Source organism: Glycine soja, chromosome 2 (assembly GCF_004193775.1).
Source record: "Glycine soja cultivar W05 chromosome 2, ASM419377v2, whole genome shotgun sequence".
Taxonomy (NCBI): Eukaryota; Viridiplantae; Streptophyta; class Magnoliopsida; order Fabales; family Fabaceae; genus Glycine; species Glycine soja.
This window is the reverse complement of record NC_041003.1, coordinates 11904608-11932059: the sequence shown is the minus strand read 5'-3', so window position 1 is coordinate 11932059 and position 27452 is coordinate 11904608. Positions and strand designations below refer to the sequence as shown.

General features: G+C 32.5%; 1 protein-coding gene and 1 pseudogene across 1 annotated transcript; both read right to left on the bottom strand.

The window, feature by feature from the left end:
• Positions 1-14586: 14586 nt before the first annotated feature.
• Positions 14587-17685, bottom strand: LOC114387792 (receptor-like protein kinase FERONIA). Its single transcript, XM_028347998.1, has one exon. The coding sequence runs from the start codon at positions 17320-17322 to the stop codon at positions 14782-14784; it is 2541 nt and encodes an 846-aa protein (XP_028203799.1). The 5' UTR covers positions 17323-17685; the 3' UTR covers positions 14587-14781.
• A 320-nt stretch (positions 17686-18005) lies between these two features.
• LOC114387783 lies at positions 18006-20741 on the bottom strand (annotated as a pseudogene).
• Between the last annotated feature and the right edge of the window lie 6711 nt (positions 20742-27452).

The following is a 27452-nucleotide window of genomic DNA, read 5'->3' as shown; positions in this document are numbered from 1 at the left end:
GGTCATTAAAACCAGATTTATTCAGAAATACAATCATTGTTTTGTATTTCTAAAATATAAATTCATGGAAAATTACTGGTCTGGTCCTTCAGGTTCAACATAATGCAAATGTGCTCTCCTTCAAAAATTTGGATAATTAAGCATTCAAGAAAATGATTATGTAGACACCAAATAAGATAATTTCTATTTGTGCAGCCATGAGACGACATCTGCAATGAACTTTCACTCATCATCTTCATCGTTATCGGCAACAGAGTTGAGAGCCGCCATGTGTGAAATGAACTTAGCCTTCCTGTACTCATAGGTCAACTTCTTCAAGTTGTACCTGTAGAAAGAGGCAGATACTCTCAGGAACATTCTTCTATCAGATATACCAAAAGCTTATGCTACTAATCCAAAAATTCTAAAAGTCAAACAAAACCATAAGGGTCACACCCAATATAGCACATAAACAACTGAAAAGAAAGCCATGTCAGCAACAGGTCCAAATCATTGCTGGAAATCAAATGAAAAAATAGATACATTTCTAGAATCTACTATTATTCTAGTTCAAGTCAAATTATTAAAACTGTAAACAATGCCATAGATCAGGTTGATGTTGCAAGAAATAAGACATTTGCATTGCATGACGTGCAGCCCTGGCCATTAAAACTGTAATTATTAAAACTAGTGCAGTCACATATCAAGCTAATATAGTCAAGTACATACTACATAGTCTCCTGTAATTATTAAAACTGTAAACCATACCCTGGCTATGTCCTGTTGATAATTTGTAAGATAACTAGTGGCCAATGATGCATGAAGTGCAGCCCCATAGGGAAGTCCATCTTCATTCTTACCAGTATATATATAATATATGAATTAGCCTTAAACGCGAAGGCCACAAGGCAACACAACAATCTCATTCTTGCAGTTATAAGTCATTATTTTTTCCCACCCCTAGTACACTGTCTTGTAATCCAGATACTCGATGGTTTTCAACTCCATATAGTGCTCATTCAAGCTCAACTTTCCAGCCAAACTAATCACTCAGTTTCTTGCATAAAATATAATAATGCTCTTACTTGGCATATAATTAATAATGATTCTTGGAAGTTGGAACTATAGTTATGTCCAATTATCTCTACCATATAAAAGCTTTAACAAGTTATACATTTCAAGCAAATAAAACAGGCAAAAGGTTTCCATGAATAGGCTCCAATCAAAGGTTGTGCTCATAGTTTCATTTTAGTTCATTTTCTTTTTTATAGTCACATATAATTTATTTTAAGTAAACATACAGAAGACAGGATTAAAGTTGTCATTAACACTGTCATCAACTCATATTACAAATGCCCAATGGGATAAACACATATTTATATGAGCCCAAATTATCAATATATCATTCAGAAAGAAGACAACCAAAGCTAAAAATGAACATTTCATCCCTGCTTCCTATGATACTCTTAAACAGAACACCCAAGAAACTAGTTTACCCATTACCACTTAACAAAATAAAAAACACATACATATCAAAAATAGAAACTCCATAGTTGACATCATTATCATGATACCTAAGTAGAAACATACAATGAAAAGACAATAACTAAAGCAAGCATGCAAGACAAGTTCATTTAAACGGCTGAATTGCATATCCCATAAAAACCAACTTGGGCTCCTCCACCGGAGAATCCGGCAACGCCGCTGCCTTTCGCGGCTTCTTTGCCGATAACTCCTTCTTGTCTTTCAACCGCCAGTGACAAAACCACATCTGTAACTACCGATCCGACAACCCTAACTTCTCTGACAACTCCACCCTCATAGTCTCTGATGGGTAATTCTCAACTAAAAACCAAAAACAAAAAATTTGAACAATAAAAAAGTGAACAATAAAAAAGCCTAGAAATTGAACAAGAAAAAAAAAGGTTAACAATAACAAACTAGCATAAGCTTTCTCGAGCGTTTCAAGCTGAAACGGCATCTTCATTTGATGCTTGGGCTTGCTTAGACACTCACTTGAATTCCCGATTTTTCTGTTACTTTCATTGTTGTTGTTGTTGTTATCATTGTTGTTTTCTTCCTTCTTCAAGTCGTTGTTCTCTGCCTCGGCCTCCATCGATCGAGATCGAACCTCTTTCCACCTTCAAATCCTAGGAATCCACAATGAAGCCACAAAAAGAAATCCAAACACGCAACACAGAGAAGAAAAGGGAGACAAGCAATTGTAAGGCACAATGGAGATATGAAAACTTAAGCTTACCTTCCCCTTTTACCTTTTCTGGAGGTGCTGGCCTTGAGTCAAATTTTTCTTTTCGATTTTCTATATCAAATACACAACATCATCATTAGTATACAATAATACCCTAACACCAAAAAAATGAATGAGGTAATGCGGGCTAGGGTAGAGTGTGAGTATGCAAGGAAAAAAGAAGAAAATTTACTTTAGATTCAAAGACGGTGTTTATAAAACCCGTCTTTGGATAATGCAGTTCAACAACGGTGCCACTAAACCTATTTTTGTAACGCGCAGATGACGTCGTTTTTTCACAAAACATTGTTGAAATAAATCTCTTATTTACTAAAATGCCACCGCCTCTAAAACAACATCGTTTTCGAACCACCGATGTTGAATGCGCGTTGTAGAATACTATTATTTTAGTAGTGATTGATAAAAACAATGGATGGATAAGATAAAATGAGATACTAAGGAGGTGCTTGGTTTGACTGTTTTTTATTTTTATTTTCACTAAAAATAGAAAATGGTGATGAAAATGCGTTTGATTGGATTTTTGAAAACATTTTCGGTAAAAATATTTTCTCAAACGAACCAAAAACTGAAAACAATAAAATCTCATTTTCAGTTGAAATCAGGAACTTCGTTTTCAGTAAAATGAAAACGCGGTTGCAAGGAATCTAAACCAAACATGTTTTCAGAATTCTAATCTTTTGAAAATGAAAACAACTTTCAAAAAATGAAAACATGAAATGAAAATATAAACCAAAAACACATTAAAATACCATATACTTATTCATACATAATTAGGCAATTTGTAGTTTGGTCCCTGTATAAAAGGGGTATATGGATGCATTTGTAAATGTTTATTTCAGACAAGAGATTTGGGAAAGTTAAACCCTCCATGAGCAGCAAGTGCAGCAGCACCATTTTCCTCTCTTTCGATAGTGATACGAGCTGGTTTGAAAGAGCCAATTCCTATTTCCTCAATGATAACAATAAATGACCGGCTATTGTAGGTGATCGTGATATTTATCCCATCTTGTACGTACAGTGTTTTGAAAAATACCTAAAATTATCTAATGTGAAAGTTTAATTTCTTTCATAGCAAAATTTAATTATTCACAAGAGCTAGTTAAAAATTTAACGGATAACAATAAATTTATTTTAAATTTATAATTTTTTTAATATTATTTTTATCTTTAAAATTCATTTTTATTTTAATTTTTTATCTTATTTTAGTTAAGAATATTTTTAATTTAAAAATAATTAATAAATAAAATATTATATATTAGATCTTATAAAAAGAAATAAATAGTATTTTAATTTGAACATGAGTCTTATTATTAATAGGAATGAATGAATTATAACGAAAAAGGGAGGGAGTATAACACATTTGCAAGTTGAAGGCGCGTGTTGGAAATTGGGTAGACTTGAAAATCACAGAAGTCTTCCATGCATGGGAAGTGTTGTGTTGAGAAATGACACTTAATCTCAGTGAACAAACCCACACGAGTCCTGGCGCGAGTTAAATACACTTACACACATTCCCGTCTCTGCAATCTGCATGCATGTTTGGTCGTTAATAATTCAAGGTTTCACGAGAGATGAATATCTGCCTCAGTTCCCAAGCACTTAACTGCATATCCCAATTTTAATTACCAAAGATGAGATATGCTGTCTCATTGCACAAGCAACTGTCCCATTTTTATTAATTTTACGGGGAGATATATAGTTATATTTAATGAAAGTACTTTTAGCAATCATTAGTATTTATTTTTTATCTCCATTTTTACAAATACTTTTTTTTTGTAAAAGAAAAATAGTTAGGGTGGAGAAAAAAAATAGGCCGAAAATAAAAAGGTAAATGTATTTAGTTGAGGGAAAATAAGAGATGGGGAAATTTAAAGGTGTCAAGACTATTAGTTATTTTCACTATATTTTCACATTTTTTTCCCTTTAAACCAAACACTTTAATTTTCAATTATTTATTCCTCATATGATTCCATTCATCTTTCCTATTTCCATTCACAATTTATTTATCATTTATTTCTTTCTTTTCTTACAAGCACGGACTCTAAAAGAAATTATCAAATGGTTAAAATATATAACCTTTTCTATCAAAATATAAATTATTTATCATAAATTTAATTTATAATCTATTTGATCAACTATTTATTTATTTATTATAAATTTTAGTTATATTAATTTATCTTAAAACAGTTATATATATATATATATATATATATATATATTAATTATGTGTAACCAATAAAAATCATGGTTAGTATAATTTTTAATATAATTATTATTATAAATAACAAAATTACCATTGATGTTATTGAATAACCGTATAGAAACATTAAATTCATTATTAGTCCAATTATTAGTCCTTGGTCACGTCATCACTAGACTCCATTTGCGGTTAATAATGTGGGAGCTACTTCGTGATTAAATTTTCTTTTCCGCACACCATGATTTCATACTTTGTTAAATGTTTATATATCCGAACAAATCACATGTTAGACTATAGTGTGAAGAATTAGTTGGTAGTTGAAAAATTTGTTGGTAGTTGGATGTTGAAAAATTAATTTCTTAAATTAAAAGTGTTTAGTAAAAATAATTGTTGAAATAATTAAAAAATATAAAATGACATAAAATAATAGTTTGATTTATTAAAAAAGGTAATAAAAAATAATAAATATATCGAAGATAAAAGTAAAATAAATTTTAAAAAGATAGAAGCTAAAAACTAACATTTTAAAAAAATGATAAAAAATACTCAAAAATTATTAAAAAAATTATTTACTGAACAATAAAATGAGTTTTTTAACTTGTAAAAAAAGTTAAAAATTAATTAAAAGTCTTGTTAAACATAACGTTAATCTCATGATTTTTAAAGTAGTTACTAATATAATAAATCAAAGTTGAAATTTCTATTAATCAAGGTATTTAAAATATTATTTTTTAAGGCGCTTGCGTGCACACACAATTTTTTCTTTTTATTTGTAGTTATGGTAATTTTTTAAGGTATCATCACAAATTTTAATCCTTTGGGTTGATCGGTTGTGAAACTAATTATGACTTTGGATATTTAGTCATATGTAAATCTCATTGTCTATCTCTAAGAATATATTTTATGAAAATTAAACTCAAGTCTTTTCTCATAAAATTAGCTTGTTTGTTAATTGAGCTATGCAATACTTATTTTTTTTCATTTTAAAAAAATGCTCTAGTAGTGAAGATATATTTATTCAATCTTTTAACTGTATAAAAAATTATTGTTTAGGTGAAACATCAATAAATTAAAAAAATTATTATATCTTTATTTATTAATTCTTCACTAATGGGTGAAGTTGAATATGGATGGTTCACGCGACCATGATAGTGGTCCTTCTGCTGGTTGTGGCGGGGTTTTAAGGGACGCATTTGAAACATGATGATGGGCTTTGTTAACAAAGTGGATCCCACTTACGAGGTCCATCAGATAGAGTTACAAGCTTATAATTGTAAAACCCGATCTAGTTATTGACCTGGTCGAGATAATGGGTCAGTGGTGCAACCGGTGGACTAGTAATTAACCTAATTTGATCCGGTTTATATTAAAAAATTCAAAATTATACATGTATCTATTATAATGTGAATGTATGAATACGTGATTTTGATGATGTCAAAGAATAATCAAACAAGGTGGCTTTCAAGATTACTTCAACACACATTCAAAGTTTAAGCATTACTTCAAGATTAATACAAGGTTGCTTCAACAAACAAGCATTGCTTCAAGATTAATTCAAGATCAAGTTTTTGCCTCAAAACAAAGTGTTTCTAAGAGATCAAGGCTATGGTAATCGATTACCAGGCAGTGTAATCAATTACCAGAAGACAACTTTGAAAAATAGTTTTTAAAAAGGGTTTTGAATTTGAATTTGAATTTTGAATCATGTAATCGATTACCAGATGTTTGTAATCGATTGCCAGCAACGATACTTCAGAAAACACTTTGAAAAGTCATGACCCTTCAAAATATAATTGTGTAATCGATTACCAGAAACCTATAATCGATTACGAGTGAAGAATTTTAGAAAAAACTTTTTGAAAAGATACTTCTCTTCAAACTATTTTGAAAAGGCACGAAGAGTCTATATATATGTGCATGTCTGACTTCGAAAAGCAAGAGAGAGATATTATAAGAGAACTTAATTGTCAAATGCTCTCTCAACAACTCTTGGGAAAACACTTGCAAATCTATTGCGAATTCATCTAGGAACTTCAAATTGTATTATCATGTCTAAAAGAGAGAAATTTCTCTAAGAACTTCAATTTGTATCATCCACTCTAAAGGAAAGAAATCTTTCTGTTTATCTCAGAAAGTCAATTGTAATCAAGAGACTGATTGTCTCTTGGATTGTGAGAATTGTAATCAAGAGACGGGTTGTCTCTTGGAGAATCTTTGAACACAAGGGTGAGGGATCCCAAGGTGTGTTCAAAGTTTGTAAAGGATTTGCAAAGATAGTGGAAAATCTCAAGTGGGTTGCTTGAAGACTGAACATAAGCACGGAAAGTGACCGAACCAGTATAAATCGAGTTTGCATTTCTCTCTTCTCTTATCTCATTTATGTTATTGCAATCAATTTTGTCTTGCATGTTTAAACAATATTATTAAATTGATTGTTGCTTCTTCTTTTGCATTCTGAGTCTATCATTTAGAAGGGGGTTAAGAGTTTGTTAGTGGAAAATTTTAAAACTTAATTCACCCCCCTCTTAAGTTATTGAGACCACTTGTCCAACATATATAAGTATATAACTAACATTATTTGGTTAAGAAAAGTCCATCTATAATTTCATACTCCAAAATCTAAAATAACTATTGAAGTATTAAAGTTGATAACATAAGTGAAATGTATTAGTAATAAAAAGAGTGTAAATAGAAACTACTTAAAATAAAACACAAGTCTAATTTTCAATAAACAAAATGAGTCACAAGCCCAGTTTTCCAAAAAAACAAAAAGAGTGTGGATAAACTTTCTGCACTCTCATTATTGTTTTTTGCACTTCCCATTCTATAATGAAAAGCCCATTACAAAATGCAATTAGCCCATTTCAGAATGCAAAATGGAAAGTGCAAGAAGCAATAAAAAGAGTACAGGAAGCAAGTACATGGATCCGGCCATATTAGGCCCAAATAGAAGCTTTTAGTAGTTTGAGAATAAACAAAAATCCTAATCCCCAATATATATAACCTTTTCTTCTTGTTGCGTTGTTCCTATTCCTGCTGTGCCTCTTCCTGGTACTTTGTGCCTCTTCCTCTTCCTCTTTGATCATCACCACTTCACAATGTCGTTGAGTTCGAACCCTCCCAGATCATCAACGTCTTCATCTATGTTACTAGCGACAAGGTTGGCACGACGAGTTCCCTCGCAGTGCGACGATGGCAACGACGACGACTTGTAATGCAGTGGTGGTCGAGTCGAGCGTGAAGATGAAGAGAAGGGAAGAGAGTCTCAGACCATCGAGCGTGAAGATGAGCATGAAAAAGAGAAGTGACTGAGGTTTTAGGGTTGATTTAAAATGACGACATTCTTGAGCGTGACATTTTTTTTAATGTACACAACCCAGTTCGAGTTTTTAAAACCAGTCAAGTCATCAAATTTCTTCAAAATCGGTTGTGTTTGACCAGACCATCCCATGTCACATGAATGAGCGATCAAATAGTAAAATTGACCCGATTATATCACCGAATCCCGATTGGACCGGTTCAAATAGCTGGTCACAACCATGGTTACAAGCCATTCTAACGAGCCAGGAGGTGAGGTGGCTTCGGAGATGACCTTCAAGAAACTGATTGTGGAGTCAGCCCGCGGTGAGCATGGTGAAGAGTGGGCTTGGGTTCAAGTATCATCATTCAGATAATAACGTTGTTCAAAACATATTTAGGCTTCTTAAAAATACTAAGTGGCAAGCAAGGTAGGACTATGTTCCTAGGACTAGGACAGCGAATCGAGTGGCTAATCGACTCGCCAATGATGCTCGTAAATTGTTTTCTAATGAACTTCGCAAGTACCCTTTTACCCCAGAAAATTGTACCCTATTACTCTTGGAGGATAATAATGAGCAGGGTATGTGATCCAGCTTTTAGATGATTAGTATATTGGGCTGTATAATTTTATATATATATATATATATATATATATATATATATATATATATAAAAGATCGAAGGGAGTATTATTTAAGAATGTAACTACGTACGTACGTACGTTGATGTTCCACTTTCCACAAGAGAAAAAAAAAAGTCATGTAGGTGGGGTTGAGTGAAGAATAATTTCTAACAATTTAACATTCATCGTAATGCGCATATGGTCTTTAAGAAAAGATAAAGGTGAAGTGTGGAATCTTAGCAGCGAAGGACAGATTATAGCGTAAGTCTTTGTGTGTACAAGTTCAACCAAAGCCACCCCAAATTTTTGCTCATCAAATCAACACATAGAAAACTAACGATTCAAACTCTCATTACACAATTATTTTATTTAAAATTTTGGGTTCCTTTTAGCCATGGATCCTGAATTGTTGCACCCCTATATTCAGGATCAGATTAAGTGTGTTGCTTCTCTTAAGAAATTAAACATTGTATGTTGACTTTCATCCACGTGTATATTTTCTTATCAAAGTTTTTACATTTTTGCATATTATATATATATATATTGGATGCTCACAATTAAATGTGAATAAAATCATAGTTATTCCATCATTCAACAGTTTCTTTTGTATTTGCATTTTTAATTTGATTTTTACAGTTATGTATTATATTTAATTTTGATAAAAAAAATATAATAAAAATAATATATCTCTATAGATATTACTATTATTTAAGAATGAAACTACGCTGATGTTTCCACTAGAGAAAAAAAGTCATGTAGGTGGGGTTGAGTGAATAATAGTTAATAATTTAAAATTCACATCATAATGGAACCTTAGCATCGAAGGACAAATTATAGAATGTTGTGTGTGTATAGATTCCACCAAAGCCACCCCACCAAATTCCTCCTCATCAAACCAAGACATAATGGAACCTTACTATTATTTAAGAATGAAACTACGCTGATGTTTCCACTAGAGAAAAAAAGTCATGTAGGTGGGGTTGAGTGAATAATAGTTAATAATTTAAAATTCACATCATAATGGAACCTTAGCATCGAAGGACAAATTATAGAATGTTGTGTGTGTATAGATTCCACCAAAGCCACCCCACCAAATTCCTCCTCATCAAACCAAGACATAATGGAACCTTACTATTATTTAAGAATGAAACTACGCTGATGTTTCCACTAGAGAAAAAAAGTCATGTAGGTGGGGTTGAGTGAATAATAGTTAATAATTTAAAATTCACATCATAATGGAACCTTAGCATCGAAGGACAAATTATAGAATGTTGTGTGTGTATAGATTCCACCAAAGCCACCCCACCAAATTCCTCCTCATCAAACCAAGACATAATGGAACCTTACTATTATTTAAGAATGAAACTACGCTGATGTTTCCACTAGAGAAAAAAAGTCATGTAGGTGGGGTTGAGTGAATAATAGTTAATAATTTAAAATTCACATCATAATGGAACCTTAGCATCGAAGGACAAATTATAGAATGTTGTGTGTGTATAAATTCCACCAAAGCCACCCCACCAAATTCCTCCTCATCAAACCAAGACATAGCAAACGATCCAAACTCTTTTTTCATTTGCAGCATCAAAATGAGTGGTAGCAACGATGGTAGCGGCAGCTGGAGCTCTAGGTTTTTGAAGGTGGCTAGTGCAGCTGCCGCTACAGCCGCCGTTGCCGGCGGTTTATATGCCATTCTTTCATCCTCAACCTCTGCTAGCTCTGAGATGGAAGTGCCGTTTGGCAGCGCACGGCCTGAGAGCAACACTAAGCGACAACAAGAGTCATTCTATGAGCACGAAGAAACTGAGGATGACGAAGAATCTGAGGAGGCAGACAATGTAAAATATTTTACACTATTAGAAATTGAGTTTTTTTTTTTTTTTTTTTTTTAATTCAACGTTTGTACAGCTTTTGTGATTGCTTATAAAGGTAATTAAAATGTTACTTATGTTGAGAGCAGGCTAATGATTTTTTTTAGCTTATTCATGAGTGTTTTAGTTTATCTATTTAAGCCCGCATTTCATTTTGTGTGCATATATAGCTGAAATATATATCAGATAAGTTCTTGTTTCAAGTAATAATATATAAATATCCTATAATTCTAAATACCTGAGTAATACCTTTCATTTTTCTTTTTATCACATCACAAATATTTATATTTTTCTTTCTTTTTTCTCTGTTACTATGTATTGAATAACATACACTGATATTTTAATTAATATGTAAGTTTGCTGTTTCTAGTCTTATTGTTTAATTAATATGTTCAGACTTATAATTATACTTTGTACAGTCATTAGTCATATACTTGTTTCATATACCATATCTGTTAACATACACTGATATTTTAAACTCAAAATTTGATTATAATAACAGATGTTTTTCTTCTGAGTTTTGACATGCAGGGGAAATGGAAGAAACCTGAGAGTGGTTGGGTGAAGCTGAATGTGGATGGTTCACGTATTCATGAAGAACCCGCCTCTGCGGGTTGTGGTGGGGTTATAAGGGACGAATGGGGAACATGGTGCGTGGGCTTTGATCAGAAATTGGACCCCAACATTTGTCGACAAGCCCATTATACAGAGTTACAAGCTATTCTAACGGGCCTGAAGGTGGCTCGGGAGGACATGATCAATGTGGAAAAACTGGTTGTGGAGTCAGACAGTGAGCCCGCGGTGAACATGGTGAAGAGTAGGCTTGGGTACAAGTATCATCGTCCAGAGTATAAGGTTGTTCAAGACATAAATAGGCTTCTTAAAGATCCTAAGTGGCTAGCGAGGTTGGATTATGTTCCTAGGAAAGCTAATCGAGTCGCTAATTACCTCGCCAAGCGTGTTTGTAAACCGTCTTCTCCTCATGATCATCATCATTTCAGCAAGTATCCTTGTCCCCCGGATTACGATTGTAAAAAGATTTTCTTGGAGGATAACAATTGACGGGGTGTGTCAACTTTTACTCGTTTTGTTATAAAAATATGAAAAGCAATAGCATGAGAATATGAGATCATGGATTTTGAAAGGACCCAATGGAAGCCAATTTATTATGTCTTTTTGGGTTGTCTTTTGGGAAGTACGTATGTGTATGTATGGGTTTGGTTTTATATATGTAGTATCCTGATCAAGTTTCTATTTGTTTTTTCTTCTTTGTTGAGATATTGTAATGTACTGATGCTATCCTTTCACCAACTTGAATGTACAAGTGATCTTGTTACTGATCCTATCCTTTGTTGAATCAATGAAGAATTATATTGTATTAATTATAGGCGTAAATAGTTTCTGAGAAATGATGAAAATTTGTTCTGAATTTTTAATAATTTTTATTATTATTTTAAATATCTGATATATTGAAATTTTTGTTTTAAGTCATTCTCATAAGTTAAATGATGATGTGTCATCTTATAAACTAATTTTCTCAATATTATAAATGGATGTGATAGTGTCATGTTATGAATTATATGACCACATGAATTTAAAAAAAAGTTAATATATTAGAGACTTAAAATAATGAAAAAAATTATTAGAGATTTAAAACAAAATTCAATCATTTTATCATAGATCTTAAATATATTTAAACCTTAATTATATTAATTGCTTGTGAGTTTAAGGTTTATTGCCCAAACCAATTTACAATTCAAATAAATTGTGTTGAAAATAAATTTTGGAAATAAATTTCAAAGTTTAATTGTGCATGTGAATCATTTTGAAAAACTAAATAAAATGTAAAAAATGCATTCAAAGGGAATTGAAACAAGAAAAAAAGTCTTCAAACATCCAAAAACAATTGACACCTTGAGAGATAAAAAGAGAAAAGAGGAAAATATTAATATGAAAGATTATGATATGTGATAGATAGAGAAATATAGATAAATTAAGGTTGTTGATGACTTAAGCTCATTGGAGTAGTTTTTCCAATTTTCTTCTTCTACCTATTCATAGAATGAAGTAGCTGGTAGACATGGTAATGGGGCGGAGATGAGTATTGTCTCCTGAATTCCCAATCCTGACTTCCTAACATATCCCTATACCCGTACTCACTCGACACCCGACAGGTTAAAATTTATTATCCAATCTCCGTAACCGTTGTCGGGTATCCCGATCCCGTTCCGTACCCGATTCAAATTAGAAAAATATTTTTTTTGTAAAGAAAATATTAAAAATTTGATTTTAGAAAAAATAAATTGATTGTTAAACATTTATTTTTAACTACTTATATATCAATAAACATTTATTTTTAACTACTTATTAATCAAGCCAATGAAGCAGTTGTATACAATAAAATTCTTATGGGTCAGCCCTTTGAAACAAAAAATTATTTTGGCTAATTAACAATTTTGATTCCCTTCTTTTCTTAATTTACAATTTTTTTTCTTGTTATTCTTTCTTTTTTACAAAGTCTTCATATCTTATAAAACGAATACAAATCAATAATTTTTTCTTCTTTCCTCTTTTTTTATTTGGATTGGCCTAACGACAAGTAATATTTAAAACAAATTTTGAGATAAATGTTTTATTTTAAATGAAAAATTATATATTAAACTTTTTTTCAATATATTTTCTTATAAAAAAAACTAAACTAAAATATATCTTTATAGATGGATTTAAAGCTTGGATTTTAATTACTTTACCCTTAAACAGATCTGTTCATATTGCCTTGAAAGCAATCTCCAACTTCTCCTTAGCCATGTAAGTTGAAATTCAAATTCATTTATAAATCTATAGTTGTTGTAAATTTATTGCATATTTTTCCTTTTAAAATTAGAATTTAGCTTCTTATATTTACATCTTTAGCAAAAAATTTCATACATTTATAATTTTTAATATTTTTGGAAGTTAACTTTTATTTTCTACAATTTTTATGATTTTTTTAAAACCAACATCACGCTATTGCTAAGGAGGTAAATAGCAAGTCAATCCAAAATTCAAATTTAACATTGATCATGTCCTAGATAATGTTTGAAGTCACTATTGAAAATATAAACAATTTTTTAACAATATTTTGTCATATATAAATCTTTTAATTACTTTCTTTTTATTTTTATTTTATATTAATGTGAAATTTAAATATTTGTGTGCTTATAAATATATTTTTTTCAAGTTTTTTTATTCTTATGCAAGTTTATTAATTTCATTTTTAGTCGTAATTTGCATAGATTATTTTCTCTACCCCTCAGATTTTTCCCGCCTTTTCCTCCCTCTTTGTCCCTGGCTGTGCCATTTTGCGCGTTTGATTGTTTCTCTTTCTGCACCGTTCCTCCGTTTGCAGAGTCCATTCACACCATTCGCATGTCGCAGGTTAGCCTTTAATCCTTCGTTCACTGTATTCTCATTTTCCATACAACTGCTTCTTGCTGATTCGCCTCTTTGCTCTCAGGAATTTGGGATTCTGAAATGAAGCATTCAACCTCGGATTTGTATTCTTCGGCTTTAGAGTAACGTCACATCTCCTTCATGTGAGGTATGCTCACTTCTCTCCCTTGTTTATTCAATTCGCCAATTATCGTTGTGGATTTTCTGAGAAATTTCGAATTAGAGAGATCTAGCAATGCACTCCACTCCTGTTGGTTGAACCTTATTGAAAACTACAAAATTAAGTGAAAGTCTCGTTAAACTGAGAAGTGAGATCCACACAATTTTATAATTTTTAATAAGTTTCAACTAATAATTAAAAGTATGAGTATGTTATTAGTATTTTTTTATTGATATATTATTTGTTAGTGAGAAAATTAAACTGGTTGTGGTATATAATATATAATGATAGATCTAACAGAATAGAAATTATAGACTTTGAATAGAAATAAATAATAGACTTCTCAGGCTTGTAGGAGTTAGGGTGACAATTTTAAAAAAAAAAGATTTATTTTAAATTTGAATATCATGTCTTATCCATTTCGTATCAGGACAATTTTTTTCCTTTTTTGAATTGATCTAAGGCTGAATACGTGAGATACGTATCCTAGACGTATCCGAGCATATCGATATCGGATACGTATCCAATATTGATAAGTTGACGAAAACAGAGTATCCGTGCTTCAGAGTTTAATACATTACGAAAGTTAAATTCTGGAACTTCTAGTTTCTATCAGAATTGCTACAAATGCTTCCCTTATATTCGTTGGTGTCTGCTGCATAATAAGTAGAAGAAGTAATAGTAATAAAGATTGATTTGTTTGATGGTAAAAGAAGAGAGAGACTGAAGGATTCTGAGTTCAATTTTCTCAGCTAACAAAAAATTAATCATGAACAATTAATATTTACCAATTAAAAAAATTACTAATAATTCAGTACACAATGATTTCTGGTTAGTATCTAACCTCCGTAACATTTTCATAAAATAGGAATTACTAATCAAATTATTTGAAATGGAAATGTCTTAATATCTAAAACATTAAGGCTATTTGTTTCGAGTAGATCACATTCACCGACCAACAGGCATCATGATTTCAGAGAACTCGACCCCAGGTGTCAAATCTGAATAACCCTGTAAACCAGAATTATCATTTCTTTGAACATTTCCATCGGGGACAACACCACCCTTTTTCTGAAGATGCATCGCTAAAACAAGGTTCTGTAGCACTTCACCAATGGATGGCCTCTCCACCCCTCTTTCAGCCAAACATTTCATTGCAAATCCTAAATATAACTCAAAGCACTCTTCAACTATGTTTCCTTTCAAGTTGGGGTCAACTATTTGCTCCAAGTTGCCATTCTCAAAGCACAACATAGCCCATTCGGCCAAGTTTACATGCTCATCATCTTCACCTACAATTACCGCAGGCCTTGTGCTTAGAATCTCGAGTAACACCACCCCAAGTGAGTATAGATCAGATTTCTCAGTCAACTTGTGGCTTTGAAAACACTCAGGATCTAGGTAACCAATACTACCCTTGACATTGGTGATGAGTATGGAAGGGTAACCTGCCTTTGACAAACCAAAATCTGAAATTTTTGGCACCCAATTATGATCTAAGAGTATGTTGGTTGTCTTTATGTCACGGTGGATGATCCTGTGCTTTGTGCCAGTGTGTAGGTAGTGTAAACCCCTTGCAACTCCAATGCATATCTCAAGACGTTGAATCCAAGACAAAGGGGGTTGATCTCTCTGCCTCAAATGAAGATGTTCATATAGAGTTCCATTGTCCATGAAGTCATAGACCAATATCATCTCCCCATCTTCATTGCAGTAACCCAAAAGTGAGACTAGGTTGGCATGCCTAAGCTGTGAGAGCCAAAGGATCTCTGTCTCGAATTCTGAAACACCTTGGTGTGACATTGGATTGGCACGTTTTATGGCCACAGAAGTTGCCCCACCATCAAAGCTACCCTTGTAAACACTTCCAAATCCACCAGTGCCTATAAGTAGAGCCTCATCGAAGTCATTTGTTGCCACTTTTATCTCTCTTATTGGGAAATGACTGCAAAATGATGACTTCTTTGCCTTTTCAATTTGATTAGGAGTGTGGACAGCAAGACCGCACCATGACATGACCTTTCTAGGTCTAATCACCTTTAACCTGAATAGAACTAAGCAAAGGAGAATTGGTAGTACCACTGTACCAAGTCCACATCCAATTATGATGAATTTTAATTTCTCTGAACTTTTCTTAAATTGTGCAACATGGTGAGGCTTTACATCTGATCCAGACACGAAGCTTTGAGAAGGGTTGGGCCCTGCAAGATTCCTATCATCAAAATTGCTCAGTTTAAAGATCTCCACACCATTCAAGAAAGAATTATAATACATAGGTTTAGAATCCTTGTATGGGTGTAGATCAAGCCACAAATCCTGCTTTGCCTCGTTAACTTTGGGAACCTTCACGACATAGTCTAGTTGTATAGCAACTCCTGGCCTCCCACTCCAAGCAATTGGATCAAATTGTTCTTCAGCTGTTTGATTATTTAAAAACACAGTAAAAACTACCTCATTGACCCTTGTTATACCGTGATAAATTTCACAGAAGTGAAGCCTAACTAGATAAAAAAAACCTGAATCAACGGGAAAAAACCATGTCATGTTGTAATTTAAATTGATAAGGCCTTTTTCAAAAGTACGCATTGAACGAGATGTGCGGTAGACATCTGCCGGGGCTAAATATGGTGGAGCATTACCATCATACAAAACTGGCATGCTCATATCAAAGGGTTCAATACCAGTATCACTCCCTAAAATGTAAGCACCATCAGTGTCCCAAGTGCGAAACATGCCTGTGTCATATTTGGGTGGAATTTGCTCGCCTCCTACTTTCAATCTGCATATGTTTTCCATGGCAGAATCATTATAGATGTACACAAGCTCGGGATAGTGACCAACTAAAGGAAGAGGAGCATCATCACCACGACTGTATAAACCAAGTGGCATTGAAACAACTTCAATCCCATTCACAAATGCATAGGCATCAGAAGCATTATATGTTGGGGTGAAAGTGAGTTCTAAAACTCTCCCACTTACATGGACAATGAATTCTTTCATGAAATAGTTTACATTTAAGTAATCAGCGTTGAGGGAAACACTGAAGTTATGGAGAAGAGTGAAGTTAGCAGCACTTACTGATAAGAAAGCATTGGACAAGTTGAGATTCAAGTAGGAAGCTGGGTAGAAGTGAAGGCGAATGAATTTGGGACCTGGGGTTACATTGAATGTGTAGGTGAATTGAGACTGAAAGATCCTAGCAGTCATGTAGGGAACTTCAGGAATAGATTGAAGAGTGTTAGGGGCTCTGGCTACCAGGAACTTGGTGTCAGCATCGGAGGGCATATAGGGTGATGCAATGTCACCACTCCAATTCCTGCCATCAACATATTCTACTACATTTGATACGTTGGACCCGCAGTTGAGAACTATGTTCTCCGAAGGAACATAACTGGCATTATCAGCAAGTACAAGGAGTTGTAGGTGTAAGAGATACAAGATAAAAATGTACATAGAGCATGTCAAAGTATTCATAATTCTGTGCATCATTCTTGTGTCTAAACAAAGTATCTGAGAATGGATAAGATGAGCAGCTTAAGCATTTTGTCCTAATACGTTAGTTTGAATTTTCAACAAAAATAGCTTTCTCTCCCGTCACTTTTAACAGTGGTTTTCCTAAATTGATCGCAAATTTCAAAATCCAGCCAATATAAATCTGTTCAAGACTATTCTAAGTCCAGAGTCTACCAGTCAATAACATGTTTTTTTGCTTCAGTCCCCACCTTGGAAGCCACCTTGCTACAAGAAGCCTTGCCGACAAGTAATGAAATTGTCCTTGTTGCCAATTGTTACTTTGTTGATGGGTCATTTATTCAATGCGATTGTCAAGCTGTCACCTCACCATGAAACTACAAAAGAAGATAAGAGTAAACCCCACATTAATTATTCAAATATTTATGTCACCCAATTAACTCCGTAAAATTTTAATTCTTCATTAGCTTTTAGAAATTTCTTCACAAAATTAATTTGTCAAAAATATTATTTTTATGAGATATGAAAACAGTGACAAAATAAAGGATGAATTTGTTCAATATTTTTTTTTAGACTAATTTGATTACAAAAATCTTCATAAACTAAGAATAACAAAAATAATAACAAAACAGACTTACTATTAATTTTATTTAAATTAAAAATATAGAAAAAATAATCAGATACTCATAACTTAAAACCAATTGACATTAAATGAAATTGTCCAACTGATATATAAATTACATTTCAAAAATTGAGACAAACGACATAAACTTCCTAATAGCAATTATTATTATATCAAATTGAGCAATAAAATATTTGGAATTAGATCAGACACTCAATCCATAGTTCATCATACAGGTTTCCATTTTCACCATATAATCTATCTATTAGACATGTTTCATTTACTCCACTCTAGTCTTGTATGAATTAAGTTGCATTAATTTCTTGTTCCTCTAAACTATCCTGCAAAAGGATCCTCTCCAAACTATTAAGCAACTCTCCCATAGTTGGCCTATCTGCACTTCTATCAGCCAAGCACTGGATGCCAATATCCACAAACGCCCTCAGGCATTCTGGCTTAATATTCCCTTCTAAATATGGATCAACTAATTGATCAATAGTTCCAAACTGGCAACAGTGCATGGCCCACACAGCCAACCCAGCTTTCTCACTTTCCTCTTCCACTGCCACAGGATTCACAGCTGGTCTTCCACTCAACACTTCAAACAAAACCACTCCAAATGAATACACATCGGATTTTTCAGTCAGTTTTCTTCTCTTATAGTACTCAGGGTCTAAATATCCTAAAGTACCTTTAACCTCAGTGCTAACATGTGAGTGGTAAAGTGAGGGAACTGTTCGACACAACCCAAAATCTGCAACCTTGGCCACCCAATTCTGATCTAATAATATGTTTGCTGACTTCACATCACGGTGAATCACCCGTTGGCTCGTGCCAGTGTGGAGATAATGTAGTCCTCGAGCGGCACCAACACAAATCTTTAGTCTCTGAATCCAAGGCAGTGGCTGCTTCTGTTTCTTATATAAATGATCACACAGAGGGCCATGAGCCATGTATTCATACACAAGTATCAGTTCATTTCCTTCTTGGCAGTATCCCAGCAGTGACACTAAATTCAAGTGACAAAATGAGAAAACATTGATCTCATTTTGAAACTCCTTAAATCCTTGGCGAGAACTAGGATTAGAGCGCTTTACTGCCACAGGAGTAACTCCATCATGCATCATGCCTTTGTACACCTTTCCAAAGCCTCCCTCCCCAATGACAAGAGCTTCACTGAAGTTGCTGGTGGCTATGCTGATCTCTGCTAATGTGAATTGACGACAATGACCTGAGGTCACTGTTGGTTGAATGTTTTTGTGGCTTCTTCTAGTCGACTTTGATGAGAGTATATGAGAAGTTCCCCACTTCAGTTTTTTCCATGCTCTGCGGATAAGAATGAAAAACGTGAGCAGTCCCAAAATGGTACCTAAAATAGCACCAGCCACAATAATGACATGAGGAACTTTCTTCTTCCTTTGTTCCCTTCTTAGTTCGAATATTGCCGCAAGACTAAGATTGCTATCACTTAACTTGATGATCTCAATGCCATTCAGCATGGCATCAGCATATGTTGGTTTTAGCTCCAAGTTAGGGTGAAGTGCGATCCACAAATCTTTCCTTCTTCCACTTTCTGAGGGAACCATAACAACAAAGTCCTGGATAACGGAGTAAATGGTCCACCAGCCAAAGCAACTACGTCCATCCTTTCCTCTGCTGTTTCGTTGTTTATGTACACCTTGAACACCTTTTGATGTACTTGCGTTACCTCTGTGGAGATCTCACAGAAATGAAGCCTGACAAGGTATTTGAATCCAGAATCAACAGGGAAAGACCATGTTAAATTGTACTTCATGTTAGCATCTCCATTGCTACCCATTGTCCTGGCAGTCAAATATAGCTCTTCTGGTGCTGAATAATTGTAATCCTTTGAGGTCAAAGTGGTGAAATTCATTCTAACGATACGGTGCGTTATACTAAGGACACTTCCAGATTGTGAACCAGATATGTAATTAGAATCATCCAACCATGTTCCAAAAGCATTTTCAACATCTGCACTATATTCACTAGCGATGCTAACCCGGTAAAGAATCTCTAGAGCATATTCATCATTAATAAATAAAGGTTCCTGGTGCCCAAGGTAAGGAACCATGGAACTGGGAAAGTATATACTATGTGGCACTGGGAATATCTCAATGCCATTTACAAAGGCAAATGCATTGGAAATTGAAGGAGATGGAGTAAATGTAATCTTTAGATTTTCTTCCCCAACATTGACTAAGAAATCCTTCGTGAAAAACACCAAGTTGAGCTCTTCTGCAAAATTAAATGGATTAAAATTACTTACAAGAGTGTAAGGACCAGCTTTTACGGAGAAATAAGCCTTGGAGAGGTTCATCTTCTTCAGATATGAAGATGAGAGAAAGTAAATACGAATGAATTTAAGGCCAGGGGAGGAAGGGAATGAATAGGTCAAAGGAGAATGAGTTATTCTTGCTGTTGAGTATGGAACTTTTGGTGCTCGAGACTTTATGCTTGAGATCAAGAGTGTTGATGAACTCTTGTCATACTCCGGAGGCAAGAAACTAGAGCCAACATCTCCTATCCAATTTACTCCATTGAATGTTGATCCTTCATTAGAACCACAGTTTAGGAGGATTTTATTTGGGACATTAATTGGATTACAAGTGATTAAATGAAAGAACAGTAACAACAACAAAAAGAGGTGCAGTACCAAGCTAATGGCATACCTACTTGACTCTACTATGTCGGATTCCTTCATAGTGAACAGAGGAATATGGGGTGAAGGCTTAGTTTTATTACGCATAGAATCATTTGTTATCTTTATAGCAAAGGCTTTCACATTGCGTTGTGTGTGGTATTACTTTTTTTTGTATTGAATGGTCAACGATGTCTTGTAGCTGGAGACAGCCAGCTCCAAAGAGGTAAGATAGATTCTTGCTCCCTCTGGTGGTGTAGAAAAAGTTTAACATAGCATTGATAATAGTTAGCATCTGATTTTTGTTGATCTCACGATTTTAATATTTATAAGTCCATGCTTTTAGCCGTTGGTGGAGGTTCAACCGGTGTCAAGGGAATGACACTTCAAAACGAAGAGTTTAATTACGGGCTTAAAACCTGAAGCTACCACTTCTCTAATATGGATTTTTTTATATTTTTTATTTTTATTTCCAATTCAAGGCATTATCAGACATAAAATATGATACACCTCTTAATACAGATTTGAATCTTAATTCACTGTGTTGTAGAGAATTAATCCTTTTTCAGTAGAACTAATTCTTATACATATAAAAAACAAAATCAATTCTGGTTGAATATAATTGAATGTTTCTTTTATTTGCACATTCTGTTGATGCTAGAGGATAGGCGAGTAGTTCATAAGGCATGCGGTGGAATGGCTGTGTTGAAATAATTGTACACTTGATACATTCTTTGTACTTGTGGTGTCCAAATTTGTCACACCTTATGCCACATTTGGCTTTTTAATACTATAATTTGTTTTACAATTTTATTGTTTGATCTAGTCCACGCGGAGTGTGCTATCAACAGAAGTGCCCTTGCTGTAGTTTTAGATGTAGAATGTCATCTTCCAAGTCATTGACTCATGTGAAGGAAGGACGAAAAGAAGAAAAAGAAAATAATTATAAAACATCTTTTTAGGGAAAAATGATTATAAAACATTAAAATTACAAAATGCAGCGATTTGTGTTATCGTGTGTCGGCAAAGAATCTGCAATCCAATGCCTATAGTTTCGTGTGGGAAAACCGGTTCGGTAGAAAAAAAACTAAATCTTTTTTAATCGGTTTGGTTGTTAAATCTAAATTTATGACCTATTTTGATGAATTGATTTGAAATCGAATTGATTTTAAACTGAAATAATTTTAAATTAATTTAAGAAATGAACAGATTTAAAATTTGGTTTCGATTCAGTTACAAACTGTTTTTTTTTTTTTTCCACGTCCCTAGCTATAGCTGTAAGAAATATAGACACCGGGTTGTGGCACATAAGGAAAGCGAGATGGTCCAATTTAGATGGAAAAATGTTAAGTGCTCCAATCCAATGGCACCGAGTAATTGTTGGAGACATGGGTCAATTTGTTTAAATTTTTTTTAAAATAGTTTTAAAATAAGAACTTTTTATATAAATATTTTTTTAAAAGTAAATATGATTTATTTTTTAAAAATATTTGCTTTTAAAAAAAAGTAAAAAACAACTTTTTGTAAAAAGAAAAGCTTAAACAAACTAACCTATAAATTAAATTAGGTGGTTCAAAGAGTAAGTGGAGTGTTAAAATTTCTTTCGAAGGGTTCTTAAAATGTGTTGAAATTTTTTTATCAAATCTGAAATTTAGATTTTGGAAATATTAAAATTTTAGCACATTCTTAAATATAGATTTTGAACATGTTAAAATTTTAATACATTTTGAGAACTAAATTTCGAAAGAAAAACTCTTAGCTAGACACATATCCAACACATCATTTTCAGGCATAACTAATAGGAATTTTACAACTAATAAAATAGAAATAAAAGATCAGAATGTCAACTAAATAAAATTTGATTTCTGTTTTATTTTACAACCTTCCTAAGTTTTTGCTAAATTGCATTGAAATTGAAATATATAATGTTAGACCTTGTGGCCTCAATAATCTTAAGAGGGATAGACTTAGAATGCAGAAGAAACAACAACAATTAATTTAATAATGTTTTATAAACATGCATGGCAAAATTGATTGTTATAACATAAATGAGATAAGGGAAGAGAGAATGCAAACACAATTTTATATTGGTTCGGCCACTTCCCGTGCCTACATCCAGTACTCAAGCAACCCACTTGAGATTTTCACTATCTTTGTAAAATTCTTTACAAAGTCTGAACCATACAAGGATAACCCATCCCTTATGTTCAGATGCTTTACAACAAGAAACTCACAGTCTCTTAACCAATCTCATTGAATAAGAAGAATGAAAGAAGAATTCTCTCTTCAAGAGAAGAATATTACAATGAAGATCATGTAAGAATCCTTATTGATTTTGCAAGTGTTTGGTCAAGGATTTCTTTTGAGAGAGCATTTGACAATGAAGTTCTTTTGGAATCTCTCTCATTGTCTTTTGAGAGGATAAGACATTTTGGACCAGCAAAACTCTCTCTATAATTCGTGCCCAAGTCACCTATTTATAGGCCTTTGATGGCCATTCACAAATCTAATGAAAAGATGTGACTGTTGGCAGATTTTCTGAAAACTTTCCACTGGTAATCGATTACAATGTTTGTGTAATCGATTACACAGTTATAATTTGAAGGGTCATGACTTTTGAATTTGAATTTCAGGAGTTTCGTTGCTGGTAATCGATTACAGACATATGGTAATCGATTACATGTTGAAAATTTAAATTCAAAACCTTTTTCAACAGTTATTTCTCAACCCTGTCTTCTGGTAATCGATTACACTTCCTGGTAATCGATTACCAGAGTCTTGCATGTCTTGAAAGCACTTTGTTTTAAGGCAAGGCTTGGTCTTTAGTGAATCTTGAAACAAGGCTTTGTTTGTTGAAGCAATCTTGAATTATTCTTGAAGCAAATGCTTATCATTTGAAGCAGCCTTGTTTGATTTTTCTTTGGCATCATCAAAATCATGTATACATACATTCACATTCTCCCCCTTTTTGATGATGACAAACATGTGATTTCTTCTTTACACCATCAAAGCTTGCATGATTTACATTCTCCCCCTTTCTCAAGCAAATTCTTCTTGACATCATCAAGATCTTCATGATTTACATTCTCCTCCTTTTTGATGATGACAACCACTTGTAGGTTAGGAGCAACAACAAAGAAAAAATATCTATTTGCATATAGTTTGCTCCCCCTTGGTTTTTCAATGTTTGCTTATATGAGACAATTGAAGATTTCATATTTTTCATATATAAAAAGTTGTCTCATAAAAAATAGATCATTTCTCTTACTATTTTATCTTTTATCTTTCTCTCCCCCTTTGTTAACATCAAAAACAAATCATGAATAGGAGGAGAAAAAAAAATGTTACCACTTGTTGTAATGTATGAGAATCAAGTGATACCAAAAGGCATTAAACCAATCATTCAATATTGATCAAGCAAAAACAAGTATAGTAACACATCAATCAAAAACACAATCAATCAAATATACAATCAAAAGCAATCAACAAAACACAATCAAAAACAATTATCAAAGACAATCAAAAACTCAATCAAAAGTTAAAAATCATAGACAAAAATCATCAAAAGTAATCAATCAAAGACAAGTGACCTGTTGGTATCATTTGATATTACTTGTTGAGGTTGTTGATCAAGTGGCCTTTGTTTGTTGTCTCCATAAATCACATATTCCTTTATCTTGGGGAGAAATATGAATAAATTTTGATGCATGCCATGTGTTTGGAGAAATTGCTATCAATGTATCGACTTGGCTCTTCTCCATTTTCATAGTCTTTCATCATGATACCCAGACTTATGATTTTCTGCTATGAATCACTTGAATAATTTATGACATTATCTTCCCAAGTGATATATCCTTTCTTTTCTTTCTTCTCTTTGAAATTCATCTTGTCGAAATTTTTCATTCTTCTTTTAAACACAAGACAATTGAATCTCATGTGCCCAAGTTGATCGCACTTAGCATTTTGGGGCTAAAGAGGAACCTTCTTCTTTCTTCTTTCATCATCATCTTCTTTCTTCTCTAGTTTTTTTTTTTTTTTACATAGTTGCATTTCTCTCTACCATTGTAGGAATAAATGAATTAAATTCAATGGCTTCCCATATCTTTAAATCTATGGTTTCTATAAAGATCTGCATTCGGGTTTTCCAATAATGATAACCCTCACCATTGAGCATAAGATAGATGAGGCCATATCTATTCTTGAAGTTTCTAAACTTTATACAAGAATCCTGCTCTGATACCACTTGTTGGACCTTGTGGCCTCAATAATCTTAAGAGGGATAGGCTTAGAATGCAGAAGAAACAACAACAATCAATTTAATAATGTTTTATAAACATGCATGACAAAATTGATTGCTATAACATAAATGAGATAAAGGAAGAGAGAATGCAAACACAATTTTATACTGGTTCGGCCACTTCCCGTGCCTACATCCAATACTCAAGCAACCCACTTGAGATTTCCACTATCTTTGTAAAATCCTTTACAAAGTCTGAACCACACAAGGACAACTCATCCCTTGTGTTCAGATGCTTTACAACAAGAGACTCACAGTCTCTTAACCAATCTCATTGAATGAGAAGAATGGAAGAAGAATTCTCTCTTCAAGAGAAGAATATTACAATGAAGATCATGTAAGAATCCTTATTGATTTTGCAAGTGTTTGGTCAAGGATTTCTTTTGAGAGAGCATTTGACAATGAAGTTCTTTTGGAATCTCTCATTGTCTTTTGAGAGGATAAGACATTTTGGACCAGCAAAACTCTCTATAATTCGTGCCCAAGTCACCTATTTATAGGCCTTTGATGGCCATTCACAAATCTAATGAAAAGATGTGACTGTTGGCAGATTTTCTGAAAACTTTCCACTGGTAATCGATTACAATGTTTGTGTAATCGATTACACAGTTATAATTTGAAAGGTCATGACTTTTGAATTTGAATTTCAGGAGTTTCGTTGCTGGTAATCGATTACAGACATATGGTAATCGATTACATGTTGAAAATTTAAATTCAAAACCTTTTTCAACAGTTATTTCTCAACCCTGTCTTTTGGTAATCGATTACACTTCCTGATAATCGATTATCAGAGCCTTGCATGTCTTGAAAGCACTTTGTTTTAAGGCAATGCTTGGTCTTTAGTGTATCTTGAAACAAGGCTTTGTTTGTTGAAGCAATCTTGAATTATTCTTGAAGCAAATGCTTATCATTTGAAGCAGCCTTGTTTGATTCTTCTTTGGCATTATCAAAATCATGTATACATACATTCACATATAAAGGATTATAATTCGAATTTAGAAAATATAACTTAAATTTAAAATATAGTTTAGTGGTGTAAAATTGTAGAGTATTTTATTTTAAATAATAAATTTATTAATGCAAATAAAACATGTTTATTTTAAGCAATCGTAAGACTTTTTGTCTATGAATTTATAATTTTGATTTCTAAAATACAATTTTAATCAGGAATTATAAATATTATTGTAATATTAATATTCAATGTATTTATAAAAGAAATACATATTCAGTTTATATAATATATCAAAAGTTTAAATGAAAATCAAACTATAGTTATAATTAATATTTTTTTTAAAATAAAAATTATATATAAAAAGTTAAAATTGAGAAAAAAAATCCTCAACATGAAGTCACATACTATTTAAGATGTAGCGTGTTTTAGTTTTTAACTTTTTGTTTAAAATTTTTTCTTTTAAAATTATTAATTAATTAAAATTTTAAATAGAATAAAGTCTCGCTCCACTTGTTTGAACCTGCTGCTATACATATATTTTTTTATCCGTTTTTGCATGCACTTCATAAAATCAAATTTCTAAGAGAAGTTTTCGACTTACCTTCAAGATTAATAGAAAACATGAATATTATATATTACCAAAATAATTTTAAATATTTTTTTTTCAATTTATTGTCATTATAATTAATTTATTTAAATTAGGTTTTTAATTGTTTACATAATTTAAATAATGTATTCTTTCATAATGTTGTTTGTGTACGTGATTAAAAATTTTCTTATCATAAAAAAGAAAATATTACCAATATACTTTATAAAATATTTTTGGCATATTTTTATATTGGTAAAAATTTATTATAAAGAAATTTTTTTTGTAGGTTTTATTTTGTTATTTAATAAATTTAGCTCATAATTTGTATCCTTAGTTTAGTAAAAAATAGGAAGAAGATTAGAAAAAAAAAACAGAATGAATATTAAATTTAATTTTACTTGACATTCTGTTTTTTTTTATTTTGTTTTATTAGTTGTAAAATTCTCATTATTTGTGCCTAATAATGGTATGTTAGGTTATATCTACCTAAGAATGTCTCATTTCAAAATATATATATATAATAAGTTTTGAAAACTAATTTTTCCAAAAAAAAAGTATTTTTAAAAAAATAAGAACAACGGGAAAAAGTTGAAAATGAAAAAAATAAATTACTGAATAATATGGAGTTTGTAAAACAGAATGTGAAATTCATAAAATTTTATAAATTTTAATAGATTTTAATTAATAAAAGAAAGTGAGTTCATAAGAATTGTTAAAAGAAATTTTGCGTATAGGATTTCTCTCCCCCTTATTCTTTAGGGTGTTGTTAGGTGCACCCAGCACTTAACGTGAAAAGGTAAAAATATCTTTGTGTATTTTCAAAAATATTTTTGTGCACCCAACTCATTCAGGTTGATCTGCATATGCAATAAATTGATTCGCATAGGTTTTAGTTGATCTGCAGTTGATATAGATAATCCGTAAGTTTCTTACGGATCAACTTGATCGCAAGTAACTTACAGATCAACTTGATCCGCAAGTTGATTTTTAAGACTTACGAATCAAGTTGATCCGTAAGTCTTTTACGGA